The 20,049-nt window shown below is 40.5% G+C and overlaps 1 protein-coding gene across 1 annotated transcript; it reads left to right on the top strand.

The window, feature by feature from the left end:
* The first annotated feature begins 33 nt into the window (after positions 1 to 33).
* On the top strand, positions 34 to 6,628 carry twnk (twinkle mtDNA helicase). Its single transcript, XM_006790915.3, has 7 exons — positions 34 to 224; positions 460 to 1,105; positions 1,452 to 2,154; positions 3,084 to 3,324; positions 4,140 to 4,247; positions 4,352 to 4,493; positions 4,965 to 6,628. Exons 2-7 carry the CDS (start codon positions 485 to 487, stop codon positions 5,310 to 5,312), a joined length of 2,163 nt encoding a protein of 720 aa, XP_006790978.2. The 5' UTR covers positions 34 to 224; positions 460 to 484; the 3' UTR covers positions 5,313 to 6,628.
* The last annotated feature ends 13,421 nt before the right edge of the window (positions 6,629 to 20,049 follow it).

The raw sequence follows: 20,049 nt of genomic DNA on the forward strand, positions 1-20,049 counted from the left end.
TTAAACGTCAAACCATTAAATTTATTTTCTACTATAAAAATGATCACGTTAAGTATAATTTAAAAGGTAAATATGTGTTAGTCCAGCTTTCCGAATATCTAGTCTTCCGTATAGTTCTAGTCCGTATAGTTCCGTATAATTCACACGGACTTGTTTTGGAAACGCACCGAAAAGCCCGGGTTAGAGTGGAGCATGGAAGGAGAGGAGGACAGATATCAGAGACTGTAAGTTGTTCTTTTTCGGCCTCGTGTTTTATTAAACGCCACTAACTTTTGAGTGATGCTTTCATACGCCTCCATGATAATTTTCATGTTCGGTATGTCTCCGTTTGACAAGAAAATAACGGTTTTCTGCCTCGCTGCCTCTCTTTAATTTGACTGTCTAGGTCACCCCAAAACTTTGCTGTGCTTTTCCTATATTAGGCTGCTGGTTTCCTCATGTCTTGGTGTCTTTTTGCAGGTTCAACGTGCTGACCACATAACCAATGTGGAGAGGCTTGCTGCTGAGGAGCTCCACCTGTCTCTTGCAGGTGGGAGCCCCAAGGTTTCTCCTCCAAGGATGTCTTACATCTCCATTTTTGAGACCTCTACCAAAGAGGCTGCTTCACAGGTCATTTCCAATACCTTGGGGTACAGGCTACTTCCTGACACACACTGGGACCAGAGGTTATAAAAAAGACACCAAATCTACTTTAGAGTTCCCTGTGACCCCAGTCACAGTCACAGACATCAAACAGTATCTACGCTCCAAAGATATTCCCTTCCACGATGGCTACAGCTGCCTCCACATTCCCAGCATCTTTGTGGATTTGTCAACCAGGAAGGAGGTCTTCTCCCTGTTCATTGACAAAACCACGGGACAGTTTCTGTGCAAGGACACGCTGGTGGAGGGGAGCTGGGAGGACCTCCAGGACTGTTTGGAGGTGATGCAGAAGGATGGGGAAGAGTCCCTTAACCCTAATGTGCTGCTGGGGTATCCGGAGAGTGTGGAGGAGCAGGAGGAGAGAGAGAGGGAGCTGAGAGAGGTGCAGAGGATCTGGTCCACCTCTGTGCCACTCACTGACCTCCCAGAGGATGAAGCTCAGCTGATTAAAACCATTTTCCAGGTATTATTCTGTGTTATTTGTGATTCTTAATTCAAAAGATGACACGAGCAGCTCATGAACAGCTTCCCCAGAGCTGTTGCCCTCACCACACATCTCCCTGCACTGATTACAAAGATCGATCGGCAACAACTAACACACACACACAAACATTCTCAGCTCTGTGACAAACATATGTGCACATACACAACCATTCTCATCCTCTGAGACTGCTAGTACCTGAATGTAAAGTCACTTTAAACATATATATATATTTATTTTGTTAAATATGGTGGTGTATGTACAAGACCTTACCTTTTCCTTTACAGTGTCATCTGGCGCAGTAATATTTGTCAGTGTTTTGTTTCAGATCACAAAGATCTCCAATGCAACCCTCAAGAAGTTTGGAGTGAGATTATTCAAGCCAACCAAAAGCCTGGTTTTTCCCTGGTTTGGTGGACCTGATTCCTCTTTAAAAGGGGTCAAGCTCCTGTCAGCTCAAAGAACAGAAACTGACAAAGTCACATATAATGAAGCTACAGTCCCAAAGTCTAACTCCTATTACAACTTGTTTGGCCTCCCTCTTGTGGGACGTCTGGACTCGGAGCTGGTGGTGACGGGTCACGAGTTTGACACGATGGCTGTGAGTCAGGCCACAGGACTCCCGAGTGTTGCTCTTCCTCGCGGGGTCAGCTGCCTTCCTCCAATCCTGCTGCCCTACCTGGAGCAGTTCAAGCGGGTGACTCTGTGGCTGGGGGGAGACATTCGCTCCTGGGAGGCGTCAAAGATCTTTTCTCGCAAGCTGGGCATCAGGCGTTGCTCTCTTGTGCGGCCCGGTGAGTACCGGCCGTGTGCGGTGGAGGCTCTGGCCCGAGGTAAAAACTTAAGCAACATCATTAAAGCCTCGATCCCAGCGGCCCATAAGTCCATAGTGTCCTTCAAGCAGCTCAGAGAGGACGTTTACGGGGAGCTCGTCAACACAGATCAGGTGGCTGGAGTGAAGTGGACGAGGTTTCCTGAGCTCAACAGGATTTTGAAGGGACACCGCAAGGGAGAGCTGACTGTTTTTACAGGTACTGTGTTACTAATAATGACGTTTTAAGACTCAGGAACTAATTAGTTGTTGTTTTTTTTTAAATCCCAAGAAATCATAACCAAAATTAAGTAATTTCTTCCCTTTTTAAAAGTGATACAAACAAAACTCATAGCATCATAAAACAGGAATTCTGTGGTAATCAATATCTAATGGATCTTTCTTCCACCACTTCTAGGTAGCCAAGTATCAAAGCCAATTTGTAAGCAAGCAGATTTAAATTCAGTCTTTTATTGTTCTGCATTTGAGCCCTGAGTTGTGCTCGAGTTTCACAACAACAACAAAACAAAAACCATACCTGATTGAAGTTTGGATGATATCTTCTTCAAGATGGTCTCATTTGTCAGTGCTGCAGCGCTTTCAAAACTGCTCCTGTTTTTCCCTTTTCTGACTTCTCCAGCATTGTGGCTATTTTTGGATCAGTCAGTGAAAGTCCCAACATGCTTCTTTATATCTGCAATTTCCTCATGGAACTTCAAACATGTGAATAAAAAATCCACTTCCTGGTGTCCCAAGACTTTTGAGAGGTGTCCCATTGTGTGCCACCATGATTGCTTTGCATTAACTCAGTGAATGAAATTTAAATTGAATCATCACTGTTATAACACTGACCCACTGCATTACCTAGTTGAATGAATGCTAAAAAGCTGTGGAAGTCATGCAGCACTGCTCAAGGACCTTGAACAGGAGATAGTCTGACTTAAATTCAGCCACAATGTTTGATAAAAAAAAATCAAACCACATACTTTCTTTAAAGGAAGAGGATGTAAAACACACACAGCTGGCCAAGTTTTTACTTTTCACTAAAGTGTCCTGAAATATGATGGCTTTTTAGTTTACCAGTTTTAATATAAAGTATAAGTACTAGCTTTATTAACCCAATACGCAATCATGATGTTTCTTCATCAGGTCCTACTGGAAGTGGGAAAACCACCTTTATCAGTGAGTTGGCCCTGGACCTTTGCATGCAGGGTGTCAACACTTTGTGGGGCAGCTTTGAGATCAACAATGTCCGTCTAGCCAAGATCATGCTGACACAGTTCGCCATGCAGAGGCTGGAGGAGAACCTGGAACAGTATGATTTCTGGGCAGACAAGTTTGAAGAGCTGCCGCTTTACTTCATGACTTTCCACGGGCAGCAGAACATCAAGTAAGTCTTATTAGTACTTCAGGGATCCATTAAGTTCTTTTATTGAAGAGGTTTGCTTTGTTTTTGAACATGATCTTGATAGTTTGATCACTTCTTGTTGGAGTGTGGTTGCTCAGTCAGTAAATGGCTACGTCTACACTAATCTGGATACATTACATTTTGTTTTCATCTAAAAACGCTCCGCGTCCTCACTATCGTTTTCAATCGTTTCAGAACAGTTGTTCATCCACACTGAAACGCTTACATTCCTGTATTGCGCATGTGTGAAACATAAGACGATTCAACCTGTGTTATTTCTGTCTGCCGTTTTTTTACTTTCCGGTTCTTTGAAACATCACGGCAAAATGTCGAGGAAAAGCACCGAGTTTTTTAAATGGACTAACAATGAAGTGGAGTTGTTGCTTTAAGTAACACAAAAGTACAAAGTTGCAAAAGCGAGTGAGAATTAAAGAATTTGAAGAAAAGCTATCTGGAGCATGTACAGACTGATATTAATCTTTAATAGGGCTGTCAAATTGAGAGCAAACAAAATAACTGCTGTATAATGCCCTCCGCTATCTTAGTTTAATTGGTTACATGACTGCATCATATGACTAAAATGCGTCATCGCTTCCGAAAGTCTCTGTTTATGCAGCCTACACTGCCTTTCCGCTTTGGCAAGCATTTTCAAAAAGCTCTGTTTTCCTTGACTGAAAACACCATCTCAGTGTGGACAGAAGGCCAAAACAGAGAGAAAAAGATACGTTTTCAAACGAAAACATATTAGTGTGGACATGGTCTAAGACCCTCTGACTCCTGTCCAATTTTGCCTACAGGACAGTGTTGGACACCATGCAACATGCTGTCTACCTCTATGATATCAACCATGTCGTCATTGATAATCTGCAGTTCATGATGGGACAAGAAAACCTCTCAGTAGACAAGTAAGATAAAAAATGTTGTTTATCTGGTGTGTGATGATTTCATGTTAGTGCTGTTATTGGTGTGTTAATGCTGTATGGAAATACAATGTTCTCATGTACCTCAGGTTTGCAGTCCAGGACCACATTATCGGGGTTTTCAGGAAGTTTGCCACAAACAGCACCTGTCATGTCACCCTGATCATTCATCCGAGGAAAGAGGAGGATGACCGAGAACTGCAAACGGCATCAATCTTTGGTTCTGCTAAGGTAAGGTAATGGTAAAAAATACTGAAGGAACAGTTGAAAATGACAAATTGTTGGCAGACAGATACTGTGCATTTAATGTACAATGTTCAATTATCCTCTTAACATTGTCACAGTCACCAGTGACCTGTTTAGGGTGATGGTCAGCTTCAAATGTACCCTATTTGTGGGTATTTCCCCTATCTGGCATTCGCAAATTTAAATATTTTAACAGGAGAACTAAAAGGGCCAAAATAGAATCACTGCATCGATAGGTTGTTATTGTGAGAGTAATAATAATTTTGTTCATACTCATCAAAATAGCATGGGTATCATTCTATTTTGATTCTTAAAATCAATATCTAAAACATTTTAATAAATAAGCACATCTCTTGATTTGCTGTTTCAATAAAAATGCATATATGATTGCTGTCTTCACAAATATGCAGTTTTCCAATTTAAGAAAGACACGTCTTGACTTTTAACTCCTTCCAGGCCAGCCAAGAGGCCGACAACGTCCTCATACTGCAGGAAAAGAAGCTGGTGACGTGTCCCGGCCGCAGATCCCTGCAAGTGACCAAGAACCGCTTTGATGGAGACGTGGGCATCTTCCCTCTGGACTTCATCAAGTCTTCGCTGACTTTTTCCACTCCCATCAAAGGAAAACACAAGCTGAGGAAGGTCAACACCAAGCCGGAAAACGAGGAGGAAGACGAGGCCCCTGCAGCGGCGTCAAAGAAGGAGGAGGTTAAAAAAGATAAGGTAGAGAAAGTGAAAGGAAACACAAAGACTCCACGAACTGTTAAAAGTCCTGCAAATGGAAACGGAGCCGTTCAGAAGTGAAATTTCAGAGTATTCTCTCTGTTGATCAGGGATTTGAATGTTAAAGCTCAACCAGACTCTTTGTATGAAAGATAATGTTCGACAGTTGTATGTCAATAACAGGAGGTTCAGCTAAGCTAAATACAAGTACATAAATATGAACATGCATATGAAATGTATGAATTAACATCCCTGAATCCAGAATATGCCAGGTAGTGAAAACGTGTTTCATCGTGGAATGAAGTATGTTGCAGACAGAATGTGAAATAATGACAGCAAAGTGTTAAACTAGTCTTCAAAGCTTTTCTGTTCAATGTAGTAAGACTGAATTTGTTAAATGTTGTTTAACCTATTGAAATAATAATGTGACGCCAGGAACTACTGATTAAATAGGGATGGTAACACTATCACTGTCTGCTTAGAGGCATAATACAAACCCCTGCACATTACCACAGTGTGTTCTCTACTGACTTTTTGTACAACAATGATTTGTTGCTTTTTATAATAAACCCCCCCCCAACAACTTCTAATGCAGATTGTGATTGCGTTTTCTATCTGTGGTCACCAGGGGGCGTTGTGTGCTAAGAGACTGGAGTTTAGTTAACTTCAGATAATTGTTGAGCAGCAAATATCAGCCGTCCTATTTCCAAATGGCAGTGATCACTGACTACAGACATATGTGTTTGTTTAGTTTCGTCTCTCGGCTACAGCAGCGACTGCCTTAACAACTTGCTAACGATTTGTTCCATATGTCTGATTTATAAATGACTACAAGCGTGACAAAGCTCAGTTATGCACATTAGGAAAAATGTAGTTTAATTCTGCACTCTTTGGTTAAGCAGCAAGCTGTGTACCCCTCTTTCCTTGCTGTTTGACTGAGTTTCAGAGTTTGTTTGTTCCCTTTTACCCTGCTGTGAGCCTGCCTTTTGAATAATGATAATTAAGTTCAAATACCACGTATTGAAGAGAAGAGTATAAAGGTTTTAGCACACTTGCCTGTTAATTACCCTTCATTGTCCAACCTTGGCCTTCTCCCATGTCACACCACACAATGCATTATTTAGAGTGGGTGACTTTAAATAAATGCAAAGTGTTTTTAAAACATCTTCCTATGAATATTTCATGGGTAAAGTCAACTGCCTCGGTTGCACTGGTGTGGGGTTACGATTAGAATCAGCAGCTCTCGGAAGTGAAGAAAGTCTGCATTGCGCTGTGTCGTGGGCTGCTGCAGGACGTATTGATGGCTGAAGTGTCGCACTTTATCACAGTCGCTGCAAACCCATATAAATTTCAGGTTTATGATTTAAAGGGTTAGTGGTTCAATGTGGGAATATGAAAGTGCCTGTGTGTTTTATACCAGGGCCTTTGGTGATTTGCAACCTTGAAATATGCACTGAATAAATCAAGTGTCACTGTGGGAATCACACAAGTGTAAAATCAAGGACCAAAGGTGCCAAAATGGAAAAAAACTGAATAAATAAAAAAATCCAATTTAATGCACTAGATACATAGATACAAGTTATAGAATATTTTCTTTTCTGTTATTTCGTATTTCTGTATTTTCTTTTACAGTTCCTTTATGTTTAAATATAAAACGAGCTGGCCGACAACGAAGGCAAACACGGTCCTGTGGAAACTTTTTTTCACTGGACTATTATTGCAACACCTTGATTAATCTATTCAGCTGTAGATTTCCATTCATCCTTTGAGTTTGTTCCTAGGCCCAATTTGGGCCAAGCTTTGGTCTCACAGATGGCCTCACATTTGATTCTGGAAAATACTTTGGTATATAGAGGAATTCATAGTCCACTCAGTGACTATAAAGTGCCCTGTAGCTGCAAAACAAGCCTGAATCATCAACCCTCCTTTGCTGTGCTTTGACAGTTGAGCTGTTTGTGCTGATAATGCTGTGCATTATGGCCAACATCTCCACTTTGGTCTCATCTGTCCACGGGACATTGTTCCAGAGGTCCTGTGGTTTATTCAGATGCAGGTTTGCTAACAAAAACCGTGCAGCCATGAGAGAAGCGGCGTCTTCTCGGTGACACTTCCAAACATGCCGTGCTGTTCAGTCTTTTTCTAATTGTGCAGTCATGAACTTTAACGTTTAGCATGCTAACTGAGATCTATAGAGTCGGTGGTGTAACTCTTGTACTTTGTCTTTGTGTTAGACTGTTTGAAACTGGAGTGAATTTGCTGGAAAGTCCACTCCTCAGGAGATTGTGGCATAAACTTGACTGATTGACTGACTGCTTTGGTCCTCCATATGTAACACCTTAGGATTATGGGAATGTTGAGGCAGTCTTTGCACTCCAGATGCATAGCTTTGCTATGACTTATGAAATATCAATCTAACCTGAATGTCATACATATGTATAACAACATGTCTACTTTGTCTTCAAAATCTTTCAAACCAAGTGCTTGAATTACTCAAAATGCAACTCAGCTGTTGAGAGTTTCCTTTTTTCTTACTAAAGTTATTTATTTCCTTTAAAACCTGTACAAACTCTGGAGTAGGAAAAGGGTTTTGTACAGCTTTTAACTTTTAGTAAAAATGAGTGAAGTTGCTCTTTAGTACTTTTGTCCTGTTGTTTGCCTCGGTGTGGACTTCGCAGACACTGGGGCCTCTCTGTCTGCCTCTGATTTCTTTGCTGGCTCCATCTTTGACAGACCAGTCCAAGGGAAGCTCCTGGCACCAGACTCATCTTACACGAGGTATGCGCAGCCTCGAGCTTCTCGGATAGCTGAAACTGTAAAATATTGTTGTAAGCTGTAGGAATAATTCCTGTGTGTGTTTGATGAACCTAAATCACTGTGTATGAGACAGCAGGAGGGAGACAGGTCTTTGTATAGAAGCTCCATCATTTTGTTCTCATTTCTGCTTTTCTGACCCTTCTGCTAATGCTGAATATTTTCTGTGAATGTTTTACTGCTGTGTAAGTACACACTGCTCGCCATAATAACTCCAGGCTGTGTGCTGGATGGGTCCGTGTGTCCTTTTGACTGTGTGGGTGTGGGATATGGCCTGAGAGATCTCTGAATGGGGCTCTTTGTGTTTTAAGACATTACTGCACCCAGATGATGATGGCTGTGTCGCCCGCCAGCTCCTTAAAAATCACAAAAATGCACAAAAAAATACAACTGAGCTAAATGAATGCAGACACATGACTGTACAGTCATAAGCTATAGCATTGCTGAGCCTTGTCCAAGTAAGCTTTTAAAAATATCTAGAGTTTCATTGTTCTTTTTCCTCTTGTAAACAGGTGGTGAAAATCCAAATTAAATACAGGAATCCCTTTGTGCAGCAGCACAGCACTCTACGTCTGATTGTTCTCTTTTGTTGTGAATGGCCTGTGCTGATCAGAGCTTTGCATGCCTATTCAAATAGTTGCCATCTGGAGAGGGGAGGAGATGAAACAACTCCAGTTATGAGGCTTTTAATCATGAAGGCAACAAACAGTGCAGGGACCAAAAGGATGCGAATTAAATGAGGCTGAGAAAAGATGTTTCAGCTGCTGATAAACCCTCTTCCTATTTTTCTGATAAAAACATCGTCAGGTGTCAGAATTAAAAATGCCAGCCCACACCACAAAAACGGAACAAGAAGCTTTTACATCAGTCAGGGAGAAATAAACTTGCATGCTGCTCCCTGCATGATCCGATGAATGCATGACATGCAGGCATAGCTCTCCGCCCCATTAGCTGCCCTTCATTAAACCTCAACTATTTCGACCGAGTCTGGAGGTAATTTCAGGACCTTCAATCAGAGTTAATCAGCTGGGGGCTTTGGTCCTGCGGTGAACTTGGGATCATATTCTTGAGGCTTTTTCTGGTGATGTTGGCCTCCATGACAGGACTTTCACTGCAGGAAAGTCAGCCTAGGACACAATAGAGTTTGGAGGTATTTTTAGATAAATTAGGCAACAGTGCAACCACAAAAACATGTTCCTGGTTAGGTTTAAAGTATTAGTTTCACAGAGTCATGTTCCTTGTATTATCTTTGGTTCCTATTATTGTCCTCAATTTTCCTTTTTCGTGTGTCTCCTGTGTTCCCCTCTGTCTGTCCCCCACAGTTTGGTCTTGCTCTTTTTTCAGTTTACTTTGTTTTATTTTGAAGGTCCGCATGTGGTTTTTTGTGCTTTATCTTCTCTCTGATCTTTTTTGAGCCATCAGTGACTGATTGAGTTCACCTATCCTTGTTCTGTAATTAGTCTGTGTCTGTTCCTTAAGTCTTTGTCAGTTTATCATCTCTACACATTATCTTTACAGAATCTTCCCTGGTAATGGATTTTGTTGTTTTTATATCACTTAACCTGAATCACGCAGCTCGTTTTGTTTACTTTTTGTTTTACAAAAATCCGATGAATGCATCGGCGAGAACACTTGAGTCGGTATCTTGCCCAGGGATACTTTGCCACACAGACTGGAGCAGCCAGAGATCAACCCACCAACCTTCCATTTAGTCACCCCCAATCCATCTGATGGTCTCCTACTCCACTTTTCTCTCACTCATGAGGAAGATTCAACGATACATAACAATATCGCAAATTATTTACATTTAAGAGATAGACATCATCATACAGACTCTGTATCTAGAACCTAGTTAGTCTTTCACTACTGTGTCCAGGGTAAAAAAACCAAAAACACAACAGCTAAGTTCTTAGTTCTTAAGCCAATGTGAACGAGAAGTCCTTTTTGTAATCATAAAGACTTGAACATTTAGATTTTTATTACATCTGAGGAAACAATACAATACAATGCAATCAAAAGTTCCCAAACAAAAGCTCGGCGCAGGATTAATTTTGCATCCTCAACAGCTATCATTCACGTATACTTTACTCTATGCACTTTTAAAACATATCAAAACATTTCCTTATGCCATTTTAGTCCATAAACCCCATTAGAACCAATCGCAGGAAATATTATTTGAGCCAGACTCACAGTAGAATAGAAAGTGTCAAAGAACATGCTGAGAGAACACCAAGTGCTAGAAGGGGCACACCGAGTATGTAGAGCAAGTTCAACAGTACACTGAGTCTGTGACATTACAAAGATCTGTTTTTAAAACAGTAACTTTCTCCATCCATTCAAGTGCAAAAGTGGAGGCCAGACCAGAATCACCACATTCCTGTCCTTGTATTAGAGGCACTGGCTATAAATCTCAAATGTTCATAAACAGAAACCATTCCCATTATAGCGCCATAAAGTGCATGCCTCATTTCTCTGTGGTTTTGCAGTTAGAGTGTGTTCGGGACTCATGTAGCATGCGGATGGACCAGAGGCCATTTCAGACTCACAGCTGATTCAAGATGCCCCACCACCCCACCCCTCCGGGTGGTGTCAGGACATGAGGGAGGTGGGGTTTACTCTGCCTCACTCACGTGCACTCAGCACGTTTGACCCACATTAGCCAACACTATGCCTGCTGTTGCTGCTGTGTATATTAATAACCAAGCTCACATTCTCCTCTCTGTACTCTCACATCATGAAGGAGCACAGTTTTCAGCCCATTATTTGAAACTTAAAAGATATTTTGTATCTTTTTTATTACCAATAAAGAAGTTAATTGAATGATGAATTCATCCAATTACAAAGGATATTCTTAGGAAGTATTTTTCTGTGAAATAAAGCTACTGAATGACAATTTTCTATATGACTATTTTGGTGTTAGTATTGTATAATACTTAATGCACCTTTGCACATGTGTGATGTAAAGGAAATGTAGAGATTTTGAAGTTTGCAGACCTTGCTGAGGTGGAGGAAATGCAGTCGAAGGTGAACTGGACCCTTTGGAGAATGCCTGCAGTGCTTTGCTTCTCTGTGTGTGGCGGTCAGAGCAACCTACAAACATCTAAAGGTCAATGAGCATGTATGGCTTTTGGGTGCACTTGAAGATTAAGTATGTCTCACATCAGGTCCTGCATTCATGCAGTTGCTATTATTAAATATTTATATTTCTTATTGATCTTGGTTCTGTATCAATTTCTCTATTCCTATTTACATTGCCTTGTGATTTTAAATATTATTTATGAGTTTAAACTCCTTTTAATAGCTTAGCTATTTGTCTTCATTCTATAGCAACGTCCAAGTCATTTTTATTTAATTATTTTCCAGACCTACTTTGAATGAAAGTGTTTTGCACAATGGGGCAAAAATGAATACAGAAATTTTAGCAAGGATTCTAGTTAGGAGAAATTAACAGGGTGACAAACAGAGAGAAAACGATACAGATACAGATACGTGTTAAAATGAATGAATCAATACAATTTTAATTCATTCATTGATTATATTAATTCATAACATTAGTAATGCTTACTGTTATAAAGGTAAATAAACACAAAAGAAAATTATTGCATTGAATGAATTAGTTAGGAAGCAATTTTAACCCAGAATATGCTCTGTTAAAAAAAGGCAGGTGTTATAAGATAAAGCTTCAGCTGACAATTTTCAGTCAAAAATTCGCTTTATTTCCTGTTATTTATTTTCTTTTATGTGGGCGATCGTGGCTCAAGAGTTGGGAGTTTGCCTTGTAATCGGAAGGTTGCTGGTTCGAGCCCCGGCTTGGACAGTCTCGGTCGTTGTGTCCTTGGGCGAGACACTTCACCCGTTGCCTACTTGTGGTGGTCAGAGAGCCCGGTGGCGCCAGTGTCCGGCAGCCTCGCCTCTGTCAGCGCGCCCCAGGGTGGCTGTGGCTACAATGTAGCTTGCCATCACCAGTGTGTGAATGGGTGGATGACTGGATATGTAAAGCGCTTTGGGGTCCTTAGGGACTAGTAAAGCGCTATATAAATACTGTCCATTTACCATTTTTATTTATTTCTTTTATAGGCATTGTTTTGTTGTTATTTTGTTTTTGTTTTTTAAAAATAAAAAAATTGTAAAATATTATTATTATTATTATTATTTTATAAATTTTATTTTCAGTCACAGCAGCATGTTAATAACAAAACATTGAACATAAAGTAGTTTGCTGTTCAGTATTTACAATACCCCAAAAGATAACAGATATAGAAAAGGAAAACAAACAAACAAACCAAAGAAACCCCTACAAAACAACAAAAAACAAACAAACAACAACAAACAAATATAAAAATAAAATGTATAAGGGACATTCAATGTACAGTTAACTATGATAGTGATATAGAGATATGGCATCTGGTCATGATAAGGTGGTCATTTTAAACGTTTCCATGTACATCAGGAATGGCTGCCATGCCTTAAGAAATTTGGTGGTTGAACCTGCCAGTGTATATCTCATCTTTTCTAAATGTAAAAACCTCATGAGCTCTGCAAGCCACTGTTCATGTGTGGGAGGAGCTTCCTGCTTCCATCTTAAAAGTATAAGGCGCCTTGCGATAAGTGAAGCAAAGGCAATAGAATTCGAATAGTATTTTGGCAAAGTGATGTCTTGAGGTGTAAAATATTATTTTTAATATTTTTCAATAATGGTTTATTAAACAATTTCTTAATTTATTTAATATTGTTTTTCTTTCTTTTTTCTTTCTTTTTAAATTTTGGCACTTATGGTCTTCCATACTGCTCATGTCTGATATGCTTAACTGTCATGTAGAATTAGTCACAGACATTTAGCTGACCACCCACCTCCAGCGACAGAGCTGTACTGTAAACACCTGCCGTCTCACTGTGCTCGACTGGCTATAGACTGCCTTTTAAACATGAGAGGAAAACCTTTTGAGAGTCACCAGCATGCCCTGTTCTTATGTAACACCCAGATCTGGCCAAAGAGAGTGCTGAGGGGCTTAATCTGCCCTGGCACCAAGGGTGTGGAGGCTATTCAAGAGCCCCGAGGGGATTGGGGAGGGTGCACAATCTTAGGTGGCAGTTTGGGCTCTTGTATTTGCTATAAAACTCAAAAAGGTTAAATGAGAGGGTAGGTGGGGTGACAGTAAGAGCATAATAGCAGTAATAAGAGAGGAGGTGCTGTGGTTGTGGTCAGGAATGTGGCGTTTGTGGCTAAGCGAATGGATGACGAAACTGTTAAATGGCGCTTTGAAAGGCAAGCATCTCAGATTTTAATGAGAGAAGGGCCTCATTCCTCTTCAGCAAGTGGTCAGAATTAGTGTCCTACTTCGGAGACAAGTGAGGCTCCTGGCAGAGCCCCTGCACCTCACACCAAACTTTCTTTTAATTTAGCCTGAGAGAGAGAACGACAGAGAGAGAGAGAGAGCAAGATGGGGACAGCTCTGCTGAACAGCCAACTGGGCATACTTCACAGCCAGGCCAAAGAAAATGTCCATTCACTCTCAAATTAGCCGTCTGCATGGCCACCTTGAAAGGAGGCCCCTCTCTACCTAATCTTCTCAGACTGTGTGCACACACTGGCTGTCTGCTTCATGAGCGCCTGAGCACTGAAACCACAGCAGTTAATTGGAGCATTATCAGCATAAGCATGGTCAGTTAAGCTGATTATCTAACTGTGGACTATCCTCCTTAAAGACACATAAAAAAAAACAGGGGACACATATGAATCCTGCATGTTGTCTTTAAAGGCCATCAGTTTGGCACTGTGCAGGAAAATACAGAGCAGCAACTGTGGATTGATGGATGGATAGAGAAGATTGTTTTTCATCTCTACTGAATATTCCCCCCATGCTCTCCATCAAATTATTGTACATTTTAATTAAGCTCCTCAATTACAAAAGGACAACGTTTGATAATGAGGATCAAAGTGAGTGCACTATTCAGTAAATGACAAAGCAGCTCCCTTGGCACACAGATGCTGAGATTAGATGGCTGAGGGAGTCTGGCACCTCACAGCTGCAGCCAACAATGACAAAGGAAGCTGAATTCCTGGAGAAAATAATAATGCAAAGCTTCTGTGGAACAATGCCAGAAACATTAATAATGCTATCAAGCGATGTCCTCTGACTATGCATTCGATGCTTCAGAAATACTTCACACATTGCTCATGCATAGCATCTGTTTCTTGAAGATTAGTAAAGACAAGGAGGGACACACATGCAGACTGGCTGCTTTGCTATTACAGCACATGTGGAAATATTCATAATCGACTTGTCCTTGGTTAGGACAAGCATAAGAAACATGCGCTCAACATCAACCATATGTGGGTGACTGATATGAACAACGACAGCTTCTGTTGACATATGGTTCACTGCTTGACCTCATCTTCTGTCCATCAAAATTTTCATTACATCACCTTTCTCACTCTGGGCAGTATTTTGAGAGTATAGTACTGTATTTTGGATACATTTTCTTTTTTTCCCTTTTACTTAAAGACGTTTGCAGTGCAGGCTTTTGTTTTTTTACCTGTTGAAACCCATTTTAATATACTTGACATCATTTTAAGCGTAATAATTTTTTATTAATGTAGTTATTAAACAGTTATAACCTGTTACTGTAATGTAACAAATTCAATTTAGTTTTACTCTATGTCCATTTGATGCAATATTATCAAGACAACAAACATGTTGAGGCCTTAATCGTGTTAAAATCACAAGTTCGACACCCTTTGTGGCTTCACTACACCAGCTTACATTATATCCTGTTACCTGTCTGGTTGGAGTGTGCATAGCTCTACCCCTTTGGCCTGGTAAGCCTTTTACGTCCTTACCACCAGACTGAGAACAAAGAACTTGTAAGTTAAGAAGACTCTGCTTAGCCTTTTAACAGATTATCATGCAATGGAACGAGATCTTTCCTCGCTTGATGTTTGGTTGTGTTACACTAGATCCCTGTATTGTTAACTTTAAAGAAATGGAAATGCAAAGATGGTGGATGCATTAGTGACATAAGCCTATGTTATCCTAATTTATAGGATCATTTCAACAGCATGACAGCAGTGTGATTTGGGTTGATCCTTGATTGTATTTTTTTTCTCATTTAAATGCAAAGGAAAAAAATCATTAATTCAGTCAAGTCATCCATTAATTTATCCATCTACCCTCCATCTGTTAAATCTACCTTCCACACAGCCGTCAGGAGAAACTTAGATCTGCTGAAGTTAAACTGTCTGGTGAAACCACCACCCAGACCTTAACAGACTGATAATCTCTCTACACCTGCAATTCTCATACTGTGGTCCGACTCGCGGAGCATGGACAATTATCACTCTTATTAGCTCTGTACACTTTTTGTGGTGTCTAGTGGGTAATTAAGCCAAATAAATTCAATGTCCATAGTGTGACTCATAGTTTAGATGTCATACATCATCCTGTGCCCCTACTTTTAGTCTTTTCTTAGGTCAATTCCTTAGTTTCTAGCCTAATTTAGCATACCAAATTTGCCTTCATTACTATTATGGTTCATGACTTCTGGTTAATCACACCAAAAGTTATTAAGGTTTTTGAAAGCTCATATAGAGGTTAAAAGTAAAATTATTTATTATCTCAAAGGTATATAGTACTCTGGGTAGCATGTGGTGGTTAGCAGGAGGGTCCCGGATTCAAGGGGCCCCCGTTGTGGAGTTGTTCTCATGGGAAAATATGCTCGAATTTTAGAAGCCTACACATCAGTTTACATGTCAGTTTACACAGTTTACGTGCCAGCCTCCAAAATTTGGCCTAAAAGTGTCTGTGTATCACGTCAAGTTTGAAGTTACGCTTTGGTTTAAATTAAGTAATAATTTGGCCAAGCTGCTGTTTGTTACCACCAACCCCCCAAAGTGTAATGAACAAGAATACCAAGAAGCAGAATTTTCCCTTAATCTGGTCAACTAAATAGCATAAATTGCTGTCAGTTGTATTACTCAGTGACATAAAAATGTCTGTTTCACATTATTCAATTTTGATTTAGCTCGTTTTGCTTACAGCTTGGGGCCTTCATCTGTTGGTGTTTATATTAACAATCTTTCGGTTTACTGTTGAATCATAGGGCTGGTAAGCAGGCCAAAGAGTACAAACACATGACATGTGGTTTACTTCCCCCCTCTCTACATGATATGATCGTAGCAGATGAAGATAAAACACGCACCGTGTTTAGGTTTATGCGTCAGCAGGTCATTCCCATTGCTTGTACTACTTGTCATTCATGCATTTTGCTTTGACTAACCTCTTTTCCTTATGATGAGTGCTTACAGTATTTTGGTTAGTTCATTATTTTCCTTCCTGCTGGAGATTTAGAAATGAGAGTGTTTATTTGTTTTACTGGCAGTTTACATTCTTCTATCTTTCAGTTAATCAGACTTGTTTATGTGTGCAAACACGAGCTAAAACTGACGTCACCGTAGAATAATCGCAGAGGTCTTGCTGTGTATTTTGCTGCAAATACCGTACACCATGTAAATCAAATGCAAAGTGCACAAACGGGGATATCACGCAAGTACACGAATGCTTTTATACTGCACCTGGGAAAACCTTAAAATGTTTTTCCTGGCTTCCTTTGCTCATGCTTAATGTATCATAATGGAAAGCACTGCAGTTTGACATTCAGGAAATGGACTCTCAAATAGCGGAGATATAGGGGCCATTTTTGAGTGAAATGAGTTGCAGCGTCACTGACCACTTACTCTTCACCAATTACCTCCATCCGGCATGTTCATGAATAAAATGAGCTCACAGTGGGATGTGGAGGGTTCATTATCAGCCAACACAGCATAATTTGCTGATCTGAGCAATGATAGGCATCTTGGACATGCGTGCAGGAGCTGAGAGCAATGTGAACACAGTGTCCTCACGCTCGAGTGGCGAAGAGCGCACTGATTTCGGGGAGTCATTATCAACAGGCACGCAGCATTCAACCCACACACAATTATCAATTACTGTAACAACTCTTCTCAGATTCTCCAGAGACCAGATAAGTGCAGGGCAGTTTTTTTTTTCCCTCCAGTCCTATTATGTCTGATTGCTGTAGCCCCACCAGTCGAAGTCAAAAAGTTGAGTAAATGTACAATCCTGCAAAATGGAGTTCAGTGGTTTAAATTTAAAGATTTGTGCTTCATATAAACAAAGTAAATCTGTGCAAACCCACAAGACATCCACATCCACAAGTGTGCATGTTTTGCAGCTGCATTTTAAAACAGTGGGACAACTCTGGAGGCTGTACTAGTGATTAGTCGGTCATAGTTAGCCCATACCATAAACGGCTAGTTAAAAAGCTAGTTACCATCTTAAGGTTTATGCTACCATCATTACCATCTTAGTTTTATGAGGTAAGGAACTATCACAGACCTGACTCTAAAACCGAGGGACACTACACCTCCATAGAGTAGAAACTTGTCAGTCACAAACTAGACTTGCCCTAAAGTATACCCTGCTTCATTGTTCTTTTAGACAATAATGAGGACCAAACTTTGCAACATGACCATCGTGCTATATTTGATAAGTGTGAAACTAGTGATTCAGCCCATTAATCTATAAGGAAAGGTTCTACAGAAGCCACAAATCAAGGAAACTAAGTGCCCTGTTCCCATACTATTGAATTTTCTCATGTGATGTCATGCACACTTTACCCAAAGTTGTCCAGCAAACTGGATGCAATACTGTTATGGGGAAAAAAAAAATCCCCCACCTGATTGGCGGTGCTTCCTGGAGGTTGCTCCCACTCTCTGGATGAAGTGAAGATGCTGCACTAAAAACCTTGCTGGCAGATTGCCACAGTTGCCTGTAGTTTTTCATGTTTGTCTGCAAACCCTTGTTTGTGACAGTAAAACCTGAAAAAGTGTGATCAAAACCAGAAACAATAAGTAAAAGTTGTACTATAGCACTGCAGTCAAGATGTTTCCAAAGATGTTTCCTTCCCACCATTTCACACTCGGCTGCGAACCGCTCCAGTGCGAGCTGGAGGCCACCACCTGATGAAGCCAACATAACCACATCATCTACAAAAAGCTGAGACAGTTTCTGAGACCATCCAGTTGGAAGCCTTCCACCACTGGACTGTACCTAGAAATTCTGTCCATAAAAATTATGAACAGAATCGGTGATAAAGGGCAGCCCTGGCGGAGTTCAACTCCCACTGGGAATGAGTCGGACTTATTGCCAGCTATGCGGACCAAGCTCCTGCAACGGTTGTATAAGGATAAAATGGTTTATAGCAACCCTATAGGATCCAGAGCCTTCAGGAACTCAGGGTGAACCTTGTCTACCCCAGGGCTCCTGCCGCTTAGGAGTTGTTTAACTGTGATTTCAAGGCATCCTTGTCTGTTACTTTCATTCAAACTATGACCACAGCACAACACACCACAAGCTAACAACCAAAGCAATTACAGGGAAGTTTTTGACAGCTGGCAGGGAGAATACATATTTTTTTCCAAGCGACAGGTGGTTGTCACAGACCAGTGACCGACAATCATTTTCACAGTGACTGCCATCAAACTCCAGGAAGTACTCCCAACTGGTTTCTTCTTCTTCTTTCTTTTTCAGCCAGAGACCATGCCAGATGGTCTCTGGCTGGTCGCTAAACCTGTGACTGGAGTTTTATCCCTTGATCCTACATTGTCACCATGATTGTCACACATGGTTAATGGTCAGATCAGAGGAGTCGGTCCCTTGTGGTCAGTGGAAAGAACACAGGTGTACATGTGCCTTGGCATCTATTTTTAGAACTGGAAGCTATGTGCATCTTGGTTTGAATTGCCATAACATTTTGTACAGACAGAACTAAGATGGCTCAAAAATGTATTATTTCAAGTTATATTATAACAGTAAAACACAACAGGTTATTCCAACCATGCATTCACACAGGACGATTTGATTATTTACAGTTTTTCTGTTCATATTTTATGTTATTATGAGACTATCTATATGTCTATATATCACTCTCTCTGTGTGGACTTATATTTAACTTTGGACTAACATATCAGTCAGCCTTCAGCTCTAAAAATAACCAAAAGAACGAGAGTTTCGATGCTGTTTTTGATCTGAACCCTCTGTGGGACTGTGCATATATAGCCTTCTTTCACTCCTCTGGAGCATAAAAGCTTGTCTGAGAGGGTTGAGGTTCGTTAGGTGTGACCTCGTTCTACATATTTAGAATACAGAGCAAAGAACTGGTTGTGCTGGAGCAGGCTTTGAATCTAGGGTACGTTATCTTCATCACAAAACTGTACTGTGGGACTATGATCGCTTTACAACCCAATCAGAGCGGTACCATCTGCCGATTGATAGGCTGTAATTAAACAGTGTGGTGTTTTAATGTGGTAAACATGCACTGTTAAATATTTCAGACTGCTGCAAATAGCTTTTAGAGATATGTTTTTCTGCATTTAGGGGCATCTGAAAGTGACACTGAGCTTGCTGGATAAAAAGTGTGTCTGTGTACAGGTGTTGTGCAGACATACCTGTGTTTATATAATATCATTGTGTGAATTTACCTGGCTTATGGGGTCAATTGGGGGTCAATCTCCCATGACATAAATCGTTACTTTTTGTTGTAAAGACTTTGTTTAAGGTTTTATCAAGCTAAGCTTTGGGTAATTGTTAAGGGATTAGTTTATCGCAGTTCATGTACCTAAAGCACCTCACAGCGGGAAGCTATCAAGTGGGCTTCAAAGTAAAAGCATGTTGTTTCTGTTATTTTGCCCGCTCTGATCATATAATATGCCTTAGTGTTTGTTTGATGTACGAAAGAAACTGTAAGCTAAGAGTGTGCGCGTTTTGGTCCTGCTATGACTTCTAAAATTAACATCCTGTTGCCACTTTATGTTTGCTTTTACAATTTCTGTGCAATATGCAGAATACTGGAGAAACCTCTTGCTCTAATGGCAAACTTTTACAGATTAATGGCAAAATGATGTAGGTTATTATGATCATTATTACTATTGTTTAACCGCAGTCCTCTA

This window comes from Neolamprologus brichardi, chromosome 8 (assembly GCF_056152115.1).
Source record: "Neolamprologus brichardi isolate AB-2024 chromosome 8, ASM5615211v1, whole genome shotgun sequence".
NCBI lineage: Eukaryota > Metazoa > Chordata > Actinopteri > Cichliformes > Cichlidae > Neolamprologus > Neolamprologus brichardi.

What these genes read in the sequence shown, in the direction of transcription:
- twnk (XM_006790915.3), top strand. Translation starts at nt 485, where the DNA reads ATGTGGAGAGGCTTGCTGCTGAGGAGCTCCACCTGTCTCTTGCAGGTG. An exon ending in AGAGCTGACTGTTTTTACAG is followed by an intron (nt 2,155 to 3,083) that starts GTACTGTGTTAC and finishes TTTCTTCATCAG; the next exon opens with GTCCTACTGGAAGTGGGAAA. An exon ending in GAAAACCTCTCAGTAGACAA is followed by an intron (nt 4,248 to 4,351) that starts GTAAGATAAAAA and finishes CATGTACCTCAG; the next exon opens with GTTTGCAGTCCAGGACCACA.